Genomic DNA, 19,988 nt, shown 5'->3' with positions numbered 1-19,988 from the left:
CTGAACTGAATTGAACTCTTAGGAATTAGGAAGGTAAGCAGCAACCAAGTGCTGCAGATTAAATGAATTCTATTAACTGATCATCAGCAAGTGTGAGCACCTCTATAAATGCAGAAGTGTTCTCAGTTATCTGGTCTGGAGCATTCATGTTTGCGTTAACACAGTCTTCGCAGTTGTGGACGACTCAGAATAGGTCACAGAAACCTCAAAAAATCCATAAGCTCATCTCAGACTCTACAGGCCTCAGCTAGCAAGTTAAATGTCAAAGTTCATGACAGCACAATGATAAAACAAACTAAAAAAAAATATGGTTGTTTGGAAGGGTTGCAAGGGTGTTGACAGGGGTGGTGGAGGGGCGATAATTTGGGCTTGTTTTGCGTCCACAGGATCTGGGCACCTTGCAGTCACTGAGTTGACCAGCTCCTCTATATACCAAAGTATTCTGGAGTCAAATTTGAGGTGGATGTTATGTCACACACATGACAACGATCCTAACCACAGCAGGAATTCCACAACAGAATGGCTGAAAAGGGAAAATATTCAAGGTGCGATGATGACCCAGTCAGATTTCAGATCTTAACCTGAATGAAATGATGTAGCAGACCTTAAGAGAAAGCAAATGTCTGCTAACCTCAATGAACTGAAGCAATGTTGTGAAGAAAAGTTTGCAAAGATGATGCAAGAAACTGATAAAGACGCACAGAAAATGATTATTTTAAGTTGTTGCTGATAAATGTGCCTCTACAAGCTGCTGAATAATGGATGTAGTTTGGCACGTGGTTCCCAAATTGGGACCTGGTAAAAATTTGCAACATAAAAAGAATAATTTTGCGCAAAGCACAAAAAAGAGCTCGAGTAAGCTCTACTAGAAGAGCTACTAGAAGATATACAACTGCTGACAGCTAGACTCGAGTTTGTTTTAAAGGGCCACAAGCCAAGAAGGAATGAGTATGAGAGTGCTTTTATCACTGCAAAGATACAAAGCTGAGTCCACACAGCTTCCAGGAAAACCTCAGACTTCGTTCTGTTTTTATGATTGCTCTTAAGGCTTGCATGATCATTAATTGCATGATTAATTGCACAATATAGAAGCAAGCATACAGGAAAAACATCCTGTATGCTCTGCAAATAATTCCCCATGAAGATTTTGAAAAAACTGCAAGGTGAAATGCGTGTGCCGTGTTTGCACAACTGTAATCTAATCTATGACATATCACTAATAGCTGTTATTTCTAGCAGCACCGGAGCTGAAGCGATGCAGATCACAGGAGCGTTGGTTTGAAGGAAAACCCTGATGGTATGCGGGGTTGCACCGCAGATAGAGGAGAACTCACCGAGCTGTCAAGTACGTCACATGAAGGGTGTTCCCTGCGGGCAGGGCAGGGCATCCATAATCAATGACCAAACACAGCAGCCAATCACAGGGCTCATGCTAATGAGGAGCCTTTAAACCCTCTGGACCTTTCTCATGAATCGACTCTTTGCAGACTGACCGGATTTCAGCAGCACGCACAGAGAAAGGAGGAAACTGCGGCTCCCACTGAAACCTCCACATCTGAAACGAAACTTTTTTTTTTTTCCTCTTTCTTTCTTCCTCTCGGCTCTTTTGCCTCCAGTAATAATATCCGGATCTGCTCATCGCTCACACAGGAATTATCGCACTTTGAAGACATCGAGCTGAGCTGGGAGGAAGCGCTGATTCACACTCTGCTGATTTCTTTCTCGGGGTGGGGGGGACTTAAAAGTTCACATCGCCATGTCTGGTGAGTCGGATCACAGTCGGCGGTTCTGCGTGCTGTCTTGGGATCAGGTGCAGCGCTTGGACTCGATCCTGGGCGAGGCTATCCCCATCCACGGCCGAGGAAACTTCCCCACGCTGTCCGTACAGCCCCGCCAGATTGTCCAGGTAACAAGACAGAATTAAGAAAAAATAAAATTAAAAAAATAAAAGTTTACACTTTTAGATTGACAATTGAATTTGAGGCAGTCCATAAATTCATGATATTTAAATTATTAATATCAATCAGGACCTCTCAGTCAAGCAACTTCTTTTTTTAAATAAAAAAAAATTCGTATTTTCTTCTTTCTAGTTTCATATGAAATACTAATTAAACAATAAACTACCACAAAACAAACAGTGCTGTACTCTGTTGAACTCTGGAAACCCCTCATCGTCCTCTGGTGGCCTACTGATCCATTCAGGATGTAACCCTCTCGGTTCCTTGGCTCCTTCCTTGCTTAATTGTATTTCCATAACATAACTTTGTTTGCTTTGTTTCCTCATTCTGGGGCTTACTTTGAGTTTCCATTTGGAGTGTGCTGTTTATTCCTTAGCAGATTACTGTGTAAAACTTTCTAAAAGTTTCCTGCATGTCTGCTTACTTCATCCTTTTGCTTTGTAGCATTTAATGTTGATTTGTTGGCACATAAAAAGTAAAAACGCAGCGTTGGTTTCCGTCATATTCAAACAGCAGACGGGGGGAAACCTGTTATATGCTGGCTTTAGCATGGCCCCAAACGCCTTCCACATTTATGCATTGTGGCTGGATCACGTTTCACTTCCCCTGTGGTGTCTCTGGGCTTGTAGGCATTAAAGTGCTGAGAAAATCCCATGCTAGAGTTTCAAAATGTACATACAGCTGTTAAAGAATTTCTCCCTTTTTTTCTGTAATTTACTCATCGACATATTTGAGATGAGCTGAGCAAACACGCGAGCCCAGGAGCTTCATGCTTGTGGTTGTGGAAAAGATGAATGGTCCATTGAACATCCAGAAAGGCCTAAATGTAGGTTTGAGACCCAGATGAGGGGACTCTCAGGCTTGCTCTGGATTCATGGAAACCCCGTAGAATGCATCTATGATTCATGTAGGGAAAGCTAATGAACCTCCTGGCAAGATGTATAGAGTAAGGCTCTTTATCCTTGATGTATTTTTAATTGATCTAGGTGAGTGCCTTTTATGCTATGCATCACACAAGGCACGAGTGAGTGTGGGGCTTCGTCTAGCTGCAGGGTTGGAGGTATAAACATGCTGTGTCCGATACAGCATCACGAAGCCCTGCAGGAGTTACAGTCCTGCATCAGTTAGGATAACAGCATATCCTCTGCTCAGGGTTTATGAATGAACAACGCACATTTTCACATGCCTTTTCTTCATTATTATTTAAAGAAGGGAGACAGACTAGTTCAGATGGAGCTGGAGTATTCTTTCTGGAAGGATTTGATCCTAAGCCAGCAAAATAATACCTGGGCTTCCAGGGGAAGCGAAGGGATCTTAACTACTCACCTGCATCCAAGCATGTAGGAGCGAAGGAAGAAGTTCAGTGTGGGGCTGACTGTGAATTTTGCTCTGTGTGATCTGGCAGATCAGGGTGGTCACAGAAGAAACTAGAAACATTATCATTGCTTCTGATTGGAATTTGAACCCAATTGGAGCTTCTTTATGGCCAAACGACTGCAACGCTTCTAGGTTTCAGTTATAATTTAGTTCCTGCGCCGTGTGATGGGATGACTTGTCTTCAAGTGTTTGTCAGTCTGTAGCCTGACCCAGTATGTATAAATAGCACTGTCATGTTATCTGATCACCATGGGAGGGATTGTCAACAGACACTAATCTGACAGGTTAGTGCCGGTAGGAAGATTTAGGATTGCATGCGAGGTGTAACAACTAATTTGTGTAGCGGGTTTGGTTGTTTCAGTTCCCAAAATGCCGTGGCGTCCAAGTGCAGCTAACACATTTAGTCAGCTAGGCACATATTTACACTCTCTTATCCTAATCATCTCTAGCGTCTGCTGTGTATGTGCCTAATTAAAGTGACAAACTTCCCAAATAGACTGACAGATATAACAAGTAAGCTGTGGCTCTTACCACTCGACACTTTAAATATTTCCAAATGTTTGAGAACAGAATGTTTTATGGCGCATGTGGGGTGTCATTTCCCATTGGGCATGTAAGCTGAATCAGTCTTTGATTTCTTTGAGGACTCTGACCCTTCCCTTCGCGCCTAATAGCGATGATGTAGTTGATCCTTTTCAGATGTGGCTACGCAAAGAGAAGACGCCTCTGTTTAAATATCATGCTGATCACTGGAGCAAAGGAAAGGCTGTTGACCCTTAATGCCAGCTATTGATTTGACTTGAGTCTTTTTAGATGCCATTTTTGATCCTATGAAGCAATTACCTTCGCCTCCTGTTCAAGGAACCTGTATGTTATTAATAAGATTGTGTTTGTCTTGTCCCTGTCCAGGTTGTGCGAGCGAGGCTGGAGGAAAGAGGTGTGCATGTTAAGGATGTGAGGTTGAACGGCTCGGCTGCCAGCCACGTGCTCCATCAGGACACGGGACTGGGCTACAAGGACCTCGACCTGATCTTTGGTGTGTCGCTGAAAGATGACCAGGCCTTCCGTCTGGTGAAAGATGTCGTGCTTGACTGCCTGTTGGACTTCTTGCCAGCTGGGGTCTCTAAGGAACGCATCACAGCACTGACCCTTAAAGAGGCCTATGTGCAGAAACTTGTGAAAGTCTGCAATGACACGGACCGCTGGAGCCTCATCTCGCTGTCCAACAACACCGGCAAGAACGTGGAGCTTAAGTTTGTGGACTCTTTACGGCGGCAGTTTGAATTCAGCGTAGACTCCTTCCAGATTTGCCTCGATTCTCTGCTCTTGTTTGACCGCTGCTCTGAGACGCCCATGTCTGAGAGCTTTCACCCCACCGTGATTGGCGAAAGTGTGTACGGGGACTTCAAGGAAGCCATGGAACATCTGTGTCAAAGGACCATAGCTACTCGCACCCCTGAAGAAATCAGAGGGGGTGGCTTGTTGAAGTACTGCCACTTGCTCGTGCGAGGCTTCAGACCCTCGTCAGAGGCGGACATGAAACAGATGCAGCGCTACATGTGCTCACGCTTCTTCATTGACTTCCCCGACATAGGTGAGCAGCAGAGAAAGCTCGAGGCTTACCTGCAGAACCACTTCGCCGGGATGGAGCACAAGCGGTACGAGTGCCTCATAACTCTGCACCAAGTAGTGAACGAGAGCACGGTGTGTCTGATGGGCCACGAGCGGCGCCAGACGCTCAGCCTCATCTCCATGCTGGCGCTGAAGGTGCTGGCCGAGCAGAATGCTATCCCCACGGTAACCAATGTGACCTGTTACTACCAGCCAGCGCCGTATGTGCAGGACATAAACTTCAGCAATTATTATATTGCACATGTGCAGCCGCCACAGGTCGCTACGTGCAGTGCTTCATATCAGACGTGGCTGCCCTGCAGTTGAGCTGGTGTCAGGGCACGGAGGTCACTGTCTCCACTACATCACTGTGTCCAGGATGTGGACTGAAAACAAACAATAAAGAAACCCATTTGCCAAATGTGACTTGACGAAAACAATCCTGTACTGCTGTACATCTGATTGAGCCGACAAGTTTTTTTTTTTTTTTTTTTTTTTTTTCACTTGTTTTCTCTTGCAAGACGTCTGTAAGATTGCTGGTCATTTCTGAGATGTAGCGATAATATCTTATTTAAGTATTAAAAAAGAAAACTTTGTCAGGTGTGCATTTTTGAGGAAGCAGACAATGAAGCTGGTGGTGTTTTCATACCCTGGCTTTTATTTTGTTTTATTTTTTAAATTGCATACGGACCAAAGATGTGTGGTTCTTTTTTTTTTTTTTTTTTTTTTTTTTTTTTCTTTGTTCTGAAAGGGAATGTAATCACACTTCCAAGTGCCTTAAAAAAACCAAACAAAAAACCCCACAATGTTCTGAAAACATCTGTAAAGTGAGAATTGTGCATCCAGTGTTTTCTAGATTACTGTTTCTCTTTTCAAGAACAGAAGCGCATTCATTTTTGTGAGGGTTTTTTTTTTTTTTTTTTTTTTTTTTTTTTTTTCCCCTTATTTTGTATTGTGGTTATTTTCTGCTGGCCTGTAATGATTGTTGATATTTTAATCTTTGGTTTTTAGGGCTGCAGTTAGTTCAAACTGGTCATTGTCTGAGCTGCTTCAAAATTCACACAGTTGAGTTTTTATATTGTTACGTGTCCACAATAAACAATGTGCTTTGGCCAAGACGTGACACACACACAGTGACTCAAAAGTCTGTCCTCTTTTCCTCGATGTTTGTTTGTCCCACGCTTAATAAACTGATGAGTTGGTTCATTTGCAGTAACCAGGACCACTGAAATGCATACACCATTGGCTGGAGTCACTTGCATTTGTTAAACTGGGGCTGAGGATCCATTACAATCTGAGGACATGAACCATAAGGAGGCTTTTCTAAAGCACAATGGCTGCTCTCTGTGATACTAAAGCTTTATAACAAAGGCTGGCTTGTTCTCCCAACCCATGTTACTGCTGGAAACCCAGCCCGGTTTGCTTGACTGATACTATATCCATGTCATTTTGTCTGAGTCAAAATCAAAAATCCTTAAACACATAGTAGGTCTTTTCTTTTTTTTTTTTTTTTTTTTTTTTTTTGAAACACTGAGTGACAGAGCCCGTATAGATTCATAGCAGACCACGAATCTTCTTATTTGGGCCAATAATTACATCTACTCAGAAAACTGAGAACAAAAAACATCATTTTGCCATATGTGACTCACACACATGTGTTCTTTTTTTCAAACAGAACTACTCACGCTGATGCTGAAAGGCAGAATTAGACATGTGGTATTATTAAAGCAATGCACAGCCCTGTCTTTGCATAAATCTGTTAAATGCAGGGTATTGGTCTTGGTCACAGAGTCAGGTCGCTGTGGAGTAACAGTGCTGGAGCCAAGATAAAGTACAGTTAGCCTGATAATTTTTGTAATATGAAATTCTTTTACTTATTCTCTTTCACACATGGCCAGAATAGCCTGTTTAGAGACTGTGGGCTCCCAGTGCCTTCAAATCCTTAGAAAGTCTTGAAGTTCTTTTCTGCTCTGCATTTGATCATTAGCTATTTATCTGACTCTTTCTTTTGTACCGTCTTCCATCACCCCGAACTGGTTGCGGTAGAGGTCATCACCCACTGGTTTGTGGTCTCGCAACTATGGTGGTCCTGAGAGGTCAAACACTCCATCTTAATAAAAAACTGACCAATAGAAGAATAGAACAAGTGTTTCTGGGGGCACAATAAGGTGATGGAGCAGCTGCAGAGGTAGAAACCAAAACATGCAAAAGATAACACTGAGAAAGAAGTGTAAGATTCATCGCTGTTGTGACCGAGAAAAAGACACAGGTAGTGTGTGTTTTAATCACGACTCATATAATCATCTACATACGTCTTTGCTTTTAGCCACTTACTGTTAGCTTGTCACTTCTGCAGCTCTTCCATCTCCAACACACTTTTTTTTGTTTTGTTTGAAGCTCTCAGGGCCACCATACCCATCTTTCTTTCTTGAAAGCAAAAAATGACGAATGAGAAGTGAGAAACCGACTCTTAGTCACAATGCAGAAAAAATCTGTTTAATGGTACATTTGACTCTAAAATATCATTTTCCATATTTTTTTTAAAAACTTTGAGTGACTTTAATGTAAAATAACTTACAAAATGTTTCCTGGTGTAATAAAGTTTGACATTTAGGGGTTAAAAAAAAGTCTCCTTATTTAAAATTATGATGCTACTTAAAGGACAAAATATAACAAAGTTTCTCACAGATCTGATCTGTGTATAATTAAACACTGCCAACCAGATTTCTTCCTGTTAAACGGGAGTTTTTCCTTCCTACTGTTGAGAAGCCCTTGCTCAGAGGTGGTCGTCTGATTGTTGGGGTTTCTCTCTATTATTGTAGGGTCCTTACCTTACAATGTCACGCACCTTGAGGTGACTGTTGTTGTGATTTGTGACTATATAAATAAAATGGAATTTAATTGAATTCAGTCATTTTACAATAAGGACAGGGGTAATCCAGTCATGTTTCCTTGATTTTCATTGGTAGACAAAGGATTTAAGAGTTGAGTAAGAGATGAAGGTTCCAGGGGAAACATGATGCTGTTATGGTTCGCACTATCACCTCAGTGCAAATAGACCCTGGGTTTGAATGCACCAGTCTGCTGAAAGCTTTGTGTGTGGAGTTTGCATATAGGTACTCCAGCTTCCTCCCACACGCTAAAGACATACATGTCAGGTTGACTGTGGTCCTTGTTAGCCCTGCAACAGATTGGCGATTGGACCGCGATTTACCCAGCCTCTCGCCCTGTGACAGCTGGACTCCAGCGCAGCCGCCAGCCTGAATTGAATAAGTGGAAGTAAATGGATCATTACAGTGTTATACCATCACAGGTTGCGAGACTGTCGTGTCCTCTCGAAGGTGCACATAAATAAACTGTTTTTAAAAAACCTACACTCTTCATTCATTGTCTTTTCTGCATTCAACCCTGAACATGATTATCTTTTCTTACGCTCTATAAAATCAGAGCTTCAGGAACATTGAAATTTAAGAGCCGGAGGGTTACATTGCGTGTAAATAGCAACAAGCTGACTGGAAATGATTTCTTGCTGGTTTGAACCCCTCTCCAATGACAATCCCCATTAATCTGTCATGATCACTGGCCCTGCTTGCTCTGGAACACTGTGTGCTCTCTTTTTCTTTTCTTTTTTTTTTTTTTTACCCGCGAGTGATTCACCGCACGTCCCAAAGTGTGTGTTCATTTCCCATTCCTATAATGTTTGCACACTAGTCAAGCGGCAACACAATCGTTTCAGTGGTTCTAAGGTCAATATTAATCCTTGTGTGAAGATACTGTCAATGGCTTCTAGCTAAAATACTGACCTATTATGGTATTATCATATGAAACATTAGGATTCAAAGAAAGGAAAAGTGAGCTACGTTGCTGATAGATTTATAATAATAGTGGCAGTAGTTTAAATGAAACAGTTGATTTATCAGCTGTCAGAGGACAAAGGAAAACATTTTATCATAGAAATAATAAAGCGATTTCTGTGAGAGATCGAATTCAGGCTTTAATTAGGAGTTTGTGTGTGGGCCGAGGTTCTGCGCACGCCTGTGTGAAACCAGGGTGAGGACAGGACAGAGACGCAGTAATGACAGAGATTTCGCAAATTTCTTGCCACAACACAAATCAAACTCACCCTGTCCTGGTATGTGTGCTATTATCTCGCCCAAGAAAGGGTTTATTCGCCCAAGGGAGCGATTATGAAGTCCCACTAACCCATTATCCGCAGGAAGTTTCTCACTCTGTACCTCTTTTTGTTGTTGTTGTGTACTTTTCCCTTCATGTTAGCTCTCTGATGCAAAACAAAAATTTAAGAGAGGGTCACACTGACCTGACTCAGGGATGTGGATATGTTTTAAATTAAGCTGTACTTGGGGAGCACATGACTCTGTGGATGTGACATCATCCTCAGGGTGCAAAAGGGAAACACATGTCTCAGTTGAACTGGATGATTGGAGCACACTGACAGTGCAGCTTCAGCTGGTGCAGATATGTGTTGCGGTCTGTGTGTTGCTGTGTTGCTGGGGTACAGTGCTGACAAATCCATGAGCTCAACAAAAGTTCTACACGAGGTGAATTTGTCCGAGCAGCTCTGATCTCTGCATCCTGTTTAATGCACTTAAAAGTGCCATCCGGTTAGGACTTTAAGCATGTTACTGTTGCTTCCAAAATGACAAGTTTCAGACATGTGGGTGGTTTACTCTCTGCTTAGAAAGTGTTTTATGAGCATATTTCAGAAAAGTCGGGACGCTGTGTAAAGTGTAAATAAAAACAGAATGCACTTTCAAATCTCATAAAGACCCCGTGCTTTATTCACAGCAGAACATAGAAAGCACATCAAATGTTTAAGGTGAGAAAATGTATCATATTAAGAAAAATATTAGCTCATTTTCTATTTGATGGCAGCCACATGTAACAAAAAGTTAGGACATTATCATGGTACGTCTGTGCACTGTGAAGATTAGAGAAATATTTTGCTGCTATTTTTATTTATAGGTGAAAGTTTAATCATGTTTTGCTGGTGGCGTCAGTAAATATACCCTGATGTTATAAAACCATTCTTGTGTAGTTGCTGGGCAGAGATCTGATGCTGTCTGCGTACAGTGTACATCTCCCCACGCTGCGTGTGTTCATTAAAATCATCGTTTGTCTCCACCCGGCCGGATCAGTGTGTTATTTGGATTTCCTCCTATATCCCTCCTTAATATATGGACCTTAACAGCACCCTGTCAGTAAACATCTGGGAACCGAGGAGAACAGCTGCTGGACTTCTGGAGAGAAATGCCGCTCCATTCTGGTCCTATAAAGGATTCTTAGCTGCTCAACAGTGCTGGGTCTGTTTTCTCACGTTTTTCATTTTTGATGTTTTTTATTGGGGAAAAGTTGTGCAGGCCAGTTCAGCACCCTGACTCCTCTAACATGAAGCCATGCTGTTGCAATAAATGCAGTATGTGATTTAGCATCATCTTGCTGAAATATGCAAGGTCACACCTGAAAAAGACATAGCCTGGATAGGAAACCTGTATTTGCCTTTCAGCATTGATGGTGCCTCTTCAGATGTGCAAGCTGTCAGTTCCATAGGCACTGATGCACCCCAATACCTTCAGAGATTGAGTCGTTTGAACTGAGTGCTGATAAAAAGCTGGATGGTCCTTCTGCTCTGTAGTCCAGATGACACGGCATCCGTGTTTTCCAAAAATAATGACAGATTTTGATTCATCTGACCACAGAACAGTTTCCTGCAGCAGCATTTCTGGATCATGTTCACATATAGCTTCTTTGCAGTGGCAGAGCTTTAATCTGCATTTGTGGATGGCACGGTGTTCACAGGAAGTTATCCTTGCTCCATGCAGTGATTTATATCACAGAATCATTGCTGTTTATAATGCAGTGCTGCCAGATGGCCTCAAGGCTGATTTTTTACCCTATCCCTTAGGATTTCTCCAGATTCTCTCCAGAGTCTTTTGATGATATTTTGAATGTAGATGATGATATATTCAGTTTTGACAAGCTTTTGTTGTTGAACACTATTTTGAAATTGTTCCACATTTTAAAGATGCAACCTTTTTTTTTTTTTTTTTTTTTACAGATCTGCTCATCTTTATTTCTGAGAAACTCTCTCTAAGATGCTCTCGAGCCAATCATGTTACTGACCTGCTGCCAATTAACCTAATTAGCTGCATAATGTTCCTCCAGCTGTTTCTTTTACAGCCTTTTGTTGCCCTCATCCTTTGGGTTTTTTTTTATCTTGACATGTTGCTGGCATCAAAGTCAAAATGAGTGAATATTTTTCATGAAATTGTTTAAACATTTCAAATGTTTTTATGGTCTAATGTGAATAAAATATGGGTTTATGAGCAAATCTCTTCTTTTTATTTTCATTTTACACAGCGTCCCAACTTTTTTGTGTGTGGATTTAGTTTCTCTTTTAGATTTTATGCCAAAATGAATGAATAAATAAATAAATGAATAAATAGCAAGCTTGCAATTGTTAAGATGCCAAATCTGGAAACACAAGGTTTTCACAATAAGAATATGAAGAAATGACAGTCTGCCCTGAGGATTTATTGATTTCTTTTATTTATTTTTTAGCCCAGACTAAAGTCTTCCACAGCTGACTAGGTATCTTTAATAACTTCAAATTGCTCTTAAACTCCCCAACACAGACTTTCAAAGGAGAGAAGCAAGATGTGGATTCAGGACACTACTGTGACCAAAGTCGTGAATCATCAGAGTGGCCTGAGCGATCGTGTACATCTGTATGTGCATTCGTTTAGAGAGTGATGTCATTATGGGCTGGTGGAACAAACTAGAAAAGCCAGTGCAGAGTTTAAAGTGAACAGTCTGGGTTAGCCGGAGGCTAAAGGACGGGGTAATCTGAAGGAGCGTGTTGAGGTACAAAGATAGCTCACAGGAGAGGAATAGACTCTATGATTTCACCTCAGGGTTCAGGGAGCATGAGTTGTCACCACAGCTGCTCGAGAGGCAGAAGTGTGAGAGACACTCACACACACAGGGGGAGGCAGCCCTGAGCATTCCTGGCATTACAGCCCGCTGACAAACAATCCTAACTTTATCCAGTGAGCCGGTCCAACTGAATGGCTGCAGTGTGTAGAGTTTACCCACTGAGAGGGGCAACGCAAGGGCCGATCCTCCACTCTGTCCCCATCCGAACATTATGACGTCTCAGGTGGGACTGTCAACTCATTTTATTATCAGCAACTGATAAGCATTTAGTAGGCTAAATTACTACGATCACTGCTAAAATCCTCTTTCAAAATTGCATTAAGTGTTTGCTAATTTTTTTAGTTTTTACTTTTTGCAGACAACGCTCTTAAAAGATTTATACACCAAAGCACATTCATAAATCCTAAGAGAAACAAATAAGCACATGACTGTGTCTATAAAAATAATATTATAATAAAAAAGTTCTGTCAGCAGGAATTTAAAAGATTTGAAAGCAAACGTTACCATTTGTTTCATTCAGCTATAAAAATGATTTTATGAGAATACAAAGACACAACACCCTTCAGTATGAGGCAAACTATCGCCTGCTATTTTGCAATCACACGCCCAGTCGCACACACACAAACATGCACACGAAAAAATCCACACTACAAGGATGCCGCATAATTTATACTGATGTTGAGATAAAATGTTACATGGACTAGTAAAATGAGCAAATACTGTAAGATTATCTGCATGTTTTCACTAATATTTGGAACATTATTTTTGGAACAAAGGGTCTGAAGGCCAAAGACTACATACAAAAAAACAAAGTGATCTCACAGGACCTCGCACTGAGGAGTGGTGATTTGAATCATCCTGCAACACGCTACAAAGTAATGTAGAAATAGTAAAGATGAAATCAGCGTTTCAAAATAAGCTGTGATGTGCCAAAAGACAAAACTTGACAAAATCACAGGGTTTTGGTAATATTTACCCACTTCAATAGCTCATCTTTGACCCATCATCAATGTCCCGTTTCCTCTACCTTTCATAAGTATGCACCACCCAGTGCTCTTACTGGACTAAAAAGGATGACACGTTTGTTGTAATTCGAGTTATGGCTGATACTTAATGGCACATCATTGATGTGTTTGTCACTGCCAACTTTCAAACCTGACAGTTTTTTTAAGCAGAGGTAAAAATGTTAATTTTGTGATTCTCTCCGGTGTCTGTTACCGCCTCGTGTTAGTCATCTTTGGTCCATTCAGTCTTACTGGATGAATTTGGGAGCCTTTTTAAGATGGAAATGTTCAGCCTGGGAAAAGGTCTATAATCTCAGAAATAATATTAATTTTGACAACTACTATTTAAAAGCAACTGGGCGAACTTCCATCTTCTGTGGAAGTTCACATGATGAGATCAACAGCTCTAGAGGAGCCACCAAACGGAGCTTGTGGTGGCAGTTTTTCTAAAATTTATATTTCCAAGATTTTTCATGTAAGAGCCCATCAAGAAAGCTCCTTTCACTGGTGTCCCCCTTCCTGCATTCCCGAAGCAGGACAGGAAGTGAAATGTTGACAGAGGGGCTTCGTTGCACTCTTCATCAACGCTAGCTGAACATCCTCACAGGAGGGGGTTTCCAGGAGGAGAGGCGGGTGACGCATGTGTACCTGGGTCCAAACTGTTGTGGGTTTGTTTACCCACAGCCCAATAAAAGTCATTGTTCCACATTTCAAGTTTTCCACGTCTCAAAGCAGCTCTGTATTCCCAACCACTGCCGCTGTCTGGCTGCTCAACCCCCACAATCTGCCTCCTGCTGCGAGTAGCTGGAGTTTTTTGGCTACCAGTTTGCTGAGCACATCAGCCTGATCTGGTTATAATAATTCCATGGCTTTATGTTGATATTAATGTGAGCAAAATCATTAAACGCTCCACGTCTTGGTGTTGCTCCAAGGTCATTGGAGAACGTCTGAGGATGGCAGTTTCCCCACTCAAAACCAACATTTCTATCAAACTGCGTTTCTTCTCCATCTAAAGCTGAGATCAGATGGAAAACGAGGCCTCGTCAAAACACATAAATCAGCCATTTGTTTTGGCAATACGCATTTGACTTCTTAAGCACTTTTTTTGGTTCCAACCATGTCCATCTGTAACACGGATCAACATCAGTATCGGGATGCTCTCAAATATATCATGTGAGTCTCAAAAAAACTTCATTAAATTGCAAGTTTTCTTTGATTTGACATGTGAATGACAATGTTTTGAAATCTAGTGGAACATTGGTTTTAACTGATTTATATCAGATTTGGAAACGTTTCTTGACAAACTGTATTTTTTTCAATCAAAAAATAAAACTCTATCCATCTTCACTACTGAGTATAAATTTCATAAATGGCAGAGGCTGTCAGAGGAAGAAATGATTCCAGATGCATTTAAGGAATAGCACAATTCACTTGAACTAATTTTAAGAAAACAATATGAAATGAGTTTGAATGAGACATTTAACGCTGAGAAATCTGTTCCTGGTGACACAGAGTGATGACTCCCGAGATAAAACTTTTCTGGTCCCTGGGATGAACACGACAGATTTTCCATTTTATTACTTGAACGCTTTTCGAAACATCCAGCCACACTTGTTAAACAGTCAAAGGGGAGTGAGTTATGAGCGTGTAATAGCCATTGTGTGTTCCAGCTGTTTCGTTGATAATTTTAATTCTTGTACTGTCAAGCAGTTTTTATAGTGAGATATAAAACTGTGCAGTTCTCTTTCTCATGAAATCATTTTGTCTCGCCACCAAAACGGTTTAAAGTTCATCGTTAAAAGCTGTGACATGAGCAGGAGAATCCCAAGAAAAATAACTATTCGAAAACACAATTTTCCTTTATGCGATAGGGTCTGTAACTCATCATTAGCTGCTTTTTCAAATACCCAGCTGACACAGTGTTTCCTTATTCATAAGAGGATTTAATATTTGAGTTATCCAGTATGCTCTGTTGACTTTGGTCAGTCTGTTGAGTGCTTTGGACGCTGTGTTTTCCAGTGCTTAGACATTTATCTCACTGGCAGGAAGTGAGGACCAGAACACACAGATATGAAAACAACTTTCTTCATTCACTGGTATCAGACTCAATGGATACAAGACTGTAGAGACTAATACCATCAGATCTGGACAAAGTAAGGACATGGGGGACATGAGGATTCAGTCGTGCTGAATAGTATTAGTATGTCCAGTATTGCTGTTTTCCCCCCAGATGGCTTTATTTTAATGGCTCTCCTCCACAGTATGTTGTTTGCTCTATCTCTCTCCCATCACCCCCAGCAGGTCGCAGCAGATGACCATCCCTCCCTGAGCCTGGTTCTGCCCGAGGTTTCTTCCAGTTGAAAGGGGTCTTTTCCTTCCCACTGTCATCAAGTGCTTGCTCATAGGGGGTAATCTGATTGATGGGGTTTTCTCTGTGTTATTGTAGGGTCTTTACCTTATAATATAAAGTGCCTTAAAGAAGCCATTCTTGGGATTTGCCACCATATATATGAAAATGAATTGAACTTGCCTAAACTGAATTGACAGAAAAGGACTTTTCTGATTGTATCTATCTGCTACTTCCTCCTGTGTTGTGCACCAAATTCTCTTAGAACCCTTTTAATTTGCTATCTACATGCTTCTGTGAGCCAACTATAGAAGCTACAGAAAGTGTCAGTAAATGCATTCACCATGTCATGCATTACTGACTACCCGATAGATGGGCCACAGTATAATTCTGATTTGGCAATGGGCCACGCACAGGAGATCCACTGTCTCCATTTCTGTCCACCTCGTACACCTTAGACCATGCCAGCTATAGAAATACTAAATTAGATGATTTTGCAGTGGATGGATGTATCAGTGATGAAAAAGAGAAGGAGTGTGGATGATTTTGTGGAGTTGTTTGGGAGGAATCTACTGCTTCTGAATGTGAGTAAGACCAGAGAGATGGAAGAAGGAAGAGGATAGTCGCAAGGCTCATGTCTGTTGTGGGAAAGGGTGCAGTGGAGTGCAGTTACCTGGGTCCTCTGAACTGGAATACAAACACAGGGGCTGCAAAACAAAAGTGACGGGGGAAGAGCAGGATTGATTTCCTAAGGAAGGTGGGAAATGTGCAGATAAATGTTAGAGATTTTCTGTCAGTCACTTGTGGTGAGCTGTGGTCCACTCAGGGAGCAGCATCAGATATGGTGACATCAGTAAACCAAAGAAAGTGATTAGGAAGGTTAGCTCTGTGATTGGCTGTGATTAGTATTATAAATATTTCATAATAATTCAGTATATCATCATTTAGCCCATATTTCCCAAATATGGGCTAAATAAAGTATTTCACATCTCACTGATGAAACTGATGTGATTCTCCTACAATTTATTTTTGTTTTCATTGTATTTAAGTCTTCTCTTAAACAGGTAACAAATAACTATATTTACACCAAAGTTTTCAACGTCACTTAAAGTTACAGGGCGAGTAACACAGCCCTGCTGAAGCATGCTGTGGCAGACTTACGGTATCCTTTGGCCTTCAGCCAAGTGATGTAACCCAATAACCTGGTTTCCACAGCTCTGCAGACACAGATACATTAATGGTTTGATTGGATAACATTGCTTTTCCTTGTCTTAATAATCTTTTTGTTTTCCTGTTGCTTCACTGTGTCCTCCTGAGGACAAACAGATATCCTGTATCTGTCTTCATGCATTCTTAATAATCCAAGTAAGGAAATCCCTGAAAGTTGTTCATCTCTCTTCAGAATATATATATATATATATATATATATATATATATATATATATATATATATATATATGTAGCTGGTGTTGCTATCAAAACACCAGCTACTGGTAGACAGAACAGTGGCCGAGACTGCAAGACCAGACTGACCAACCTGTGCACTGCCTGGACCAACCGGACATAGTGGTGGTAGACAAACAGAAGAAGACGGCAGTAGTGATCGATGTAGCGGTTCCGAATGACAGCAATATCAGGAAGAAGGAACACGAGAAGCTGGAGAAATACCAAGGGCTCAGAGAAGAGCTCGAGAGGATGTGGAGGGTGAAGGTAACGGTGGTCCCGTGGTAATCGGAGCACTAGGTGCGGTGACTCCCAAGCTAGGCGAGTGGCTCCAGCAGATCCCGGGAACAACATCAGACATCTCTGTCCAGAAGAGCGCAGTCCTGGGAACAGCTAAGATACTGCATGGGACCTCAAGCTCCCAGGCCTCTGGTAGAGGACCCGAGCTTGAAGGATAAACCGCCCGCAGGGCGTGCTAGCTGGTTATATATATATATATATATATATATATATATATATATATATATATATATATTCATTCGGACTGGAGAAGTGTAGTCGGATGGTAACAAAGAGAGGGAAGGTAGTCAGAACTGAGGGGATTGAACTACCAGAAGGCAACATTGCAGACATAGAGGACAGTTACAAGTACCTGGGGATCCCATGCAGCGAATGGGAACCATGAAGAGGCGCTAGAAAGGCTGCAACCACCAAGTACCTGCAGAGGGTCAGGCAAGTCCTGAGGAGTCAGCTGAACGGTAAGAACAAGATCCGGGCCATCAACACCTCGCCCTGCCCGTGATCAGGTACCCTGCTGGGGTAATAGGCTGGCCAAAGGAGGAGATAGAAGCCACTGACATAAAGACAAGAAAGCTCCTTACCATGCATGGAGGGTTTCACCCCAAGTCCAGCACCCTGAGGCTGTACGCTAAGCGGAAGGAAGGGGCCGGGACTGGTGAGTGTCAGCACCACAGTCCAGGATGAGACAACGAACATCCAAGAATACATCACGAAGATGGCCCCAACTGACAGCGTGCTCAGTGAATACCTCAGGCAGCAGAAACCCAAGAAAGAGGAGGGAGACGAGGAACCATCATGGAAGGACAGGCCCCTGCACGGTATGTACCACCGGCAGATAGAGGAGGTGGCTGATATCCAGAAATCCTACCAGTGGCTGGACAAAGCTGGACTGAAAGACAGCACAGAGGCACTAATCATGGCAGCACAAGAACAAGCTCTGAGTACAAGATCCATAGAGGCTGGGGTCTATCACACCAGGCAAGACCCCAGGTGCAGGCTGTGTAAAGATGCCCCAGAGACAATCCAGCACATAACAGCAGGGTGCAAGATGCTAGCAGGCAAGGCATACATGGAACGCCATAACCAAGTGGCCAGCATAGTGTACAGGAACATCTGTGCCGAGTATAACCTGGAAGTCCCGAGGTCAAAATGGGAGATGCCCCAAGGGTGATGGAGAATGACCGAGCTAAGATCCTGTGGGACTTCCAGATGCAGACGGACAAAATGGTGGTGGCTAACCAACCGGACATAGTGGTGGTAGACAAACAGGAGAAGACGGCCGTAGTGATCGATGTAGCGGTTCGAATGACAGCAATATCAGGAAGAAGGAACACGAGAAGCTGGAGAAATACCAAGGGCTCAGAGAAGAGCTCGAGAGGATGTGGAGGGTGAAGGTAACGGTGGTCCCCGTGGTAATCGGAGCACTAGGTGCGGTGACTCCCAAGCTAGGCGAGTGGCTCCAGCAGATCCCGGGAACAACATCAGACATCTCTGTCCAGAAGAGCGCAGTCCTGGGAACAGCTAAGATACTGCGCAGGACCCTCAAGCTCCCAGGCCTCTGGTAGAGGACCCGAGCTTGAAGGATAAACCGCCCGCAGGGGCGCGCTGGGTGTTATATATGTATATATGTACACAAAACATACAGAAACACAGCCCTGGCATACATGTACTCTCTGTCACACATACACATGCACCATTTTTTTCAAGTTAGCTTAACCCAGGTTAATCTTGGGGTGGCCTCTAAGGCCATTAGGAGGCTATTTTTTTTCCTCAATAGAAGTTCATTGGACAAAATTCCCTCTCCTCTGGGCAGCTGAGTCTCATGTGGAAACAATAAATCCACCACAGACTTGAAATAAGCTAAGCCAAAAGATGTTTGGATAACTAACCTCATTTTCTTCATCTTTTTCTTTTCCATATCATATCCTGATTTTCTTGCTTTTGGATGTTAGTTTTTGTTTCATGCCTTAGTTCACTGCTGAGCAGAGAGAGAAGAAGTTCACGTTAAATAGTCAGTGTAGAAAATATATTGTGTCCTGTCAGTATGCTGCATTTACTAAGCTACTGTGTAACGTTTCAATTAAGAGGACAGAGAAAAAAAGTTTTAAAACAGCTTTCATTTTAATACAGCAGGAACAGCTAAGACAAAGCGACCTGGCAGATGAAGCAATGAAGCTAAAAGGAGAAACAATGTAATAAGAGACCAGATAAACCCCCAAAGAGAGGGAAAAAACTATCATACTCTGAGAGCAAATATACAAAGTTTAAGGGGTAATTGGTTTAAATAATGTTGTCACAACTGTTAATGATATCATTAGTCAGTGTTTTGTTTCAGCCAGTCTCAGATTGAGGCTGTTCATTATCTTTTGATCAAATGTTTTTTTCATTATTTTCACACATCTTTTCCCCCAGTTTAGCACGAAAGGCCTACTGACTAAACCGCTGCCTTTTTTTGTTTTTTGCTTTTAGTCAATTTTGCATTTCTTTCCTTAACACTTGGAGAAACTTATATGTTTCACAAACATCCAGGAGCACAAAGTTCTTGCTGTAGCAGCTTCTTTCCATGCAGCAGATCCTGAAGACACTTTTAGGGTTAAGTAACTGGGGACTCAACTCTTCTGGACATTATGTATGATTTTCCACAGGTTTACCTGTGCTTACTCTGACCTGCTAACTGACATTAATGAATAAATGTGGATTTCTGTAAATGGGCATATTCAGTAAGAGAGCACATGTGGGCAAGCTGCGTCAGAAAATTGATTCTTCTTGTTCTTCTGGCTATTAATCGATTCAATTTCAATTCAGTTTTAATTATATAGTAACAAATCACAACAGCAATTGTATCTAGGCGCTTTATATTGTAAGACAAAGACCGTACAATATTACAGAGAAGACAGAAACAACCCCAATATTAAGAAGACACCCGTATGAGCAAGTGCTTTGGCGACAGTGGGAAGGAAAAACTCCCTTTCAACAGGAAGAAACCTCCAACAG

General features: G+C 42.0%; 1 protein-coding gene across 1 annotated transcript; it reads left to right on the top strand.

Moving 5' to 3' along the window:
* Positions 1 to 1,498: 1,498 nt before the first annotated feature.
* On the top strand, positions 1,499 to 6,330 carry tent5ba (terminal nucleotidyltransferase 5ba). The gene is made up of 2 exons (XM_031751554.2): positions 1,499 to 1,906; positions 4,245 to 6,330. Exons 1-2 carry the CDS (start codon positions 1,757 to 1,759, stop codon positions 5,271 to 5,273), a joined length of 1,179 nt encoding a protein of 392 aa, XP_031607414.1. The 5' UTR covers positions 1,499 to 1,756; the 3' UTR covers positions 5,274 to 6,330.
* The last annotated feature ends 13,658 nt before the right edge of the window (positions 6,331 to 19,988 follow it).

Source organism: Oreochromis aureus, linkage group 11 (genome assembly GCF_013358895.1).
Source record: "Oreochromis aureus strain Israel breed Guangdong linkage group 11, ZZ_aureus, whole genome shotgun sequence".
NCBI lineage: Eukaryota > Metazoa > Chordata > Actinopteri > Cichliformes > Cichlidae > Oreochromis > Oreochromis aureus.
The sequence above is the reverse complement of the archived record's forward strand: the minus strand, read 5'-3'. Positions and strand labels throughout refer to the sequence as shown.

Coding starts and splice junctions, on each gene's coding strand:
- tent5ba (XM_031751554.2), top strand. CDS start 1,757: ATGTCTGGTGAGTCGGATCACAGTCGGCGGTTCTGCGTGCTGTCTTGG. Junction 1,907..4,244: donor AGCCCCGCCAGATTGTCCAG/GTAACAAGACAG, acceptor GTCCCTGTCCAG/GTTGTGCGAGCGAGGCTGGA.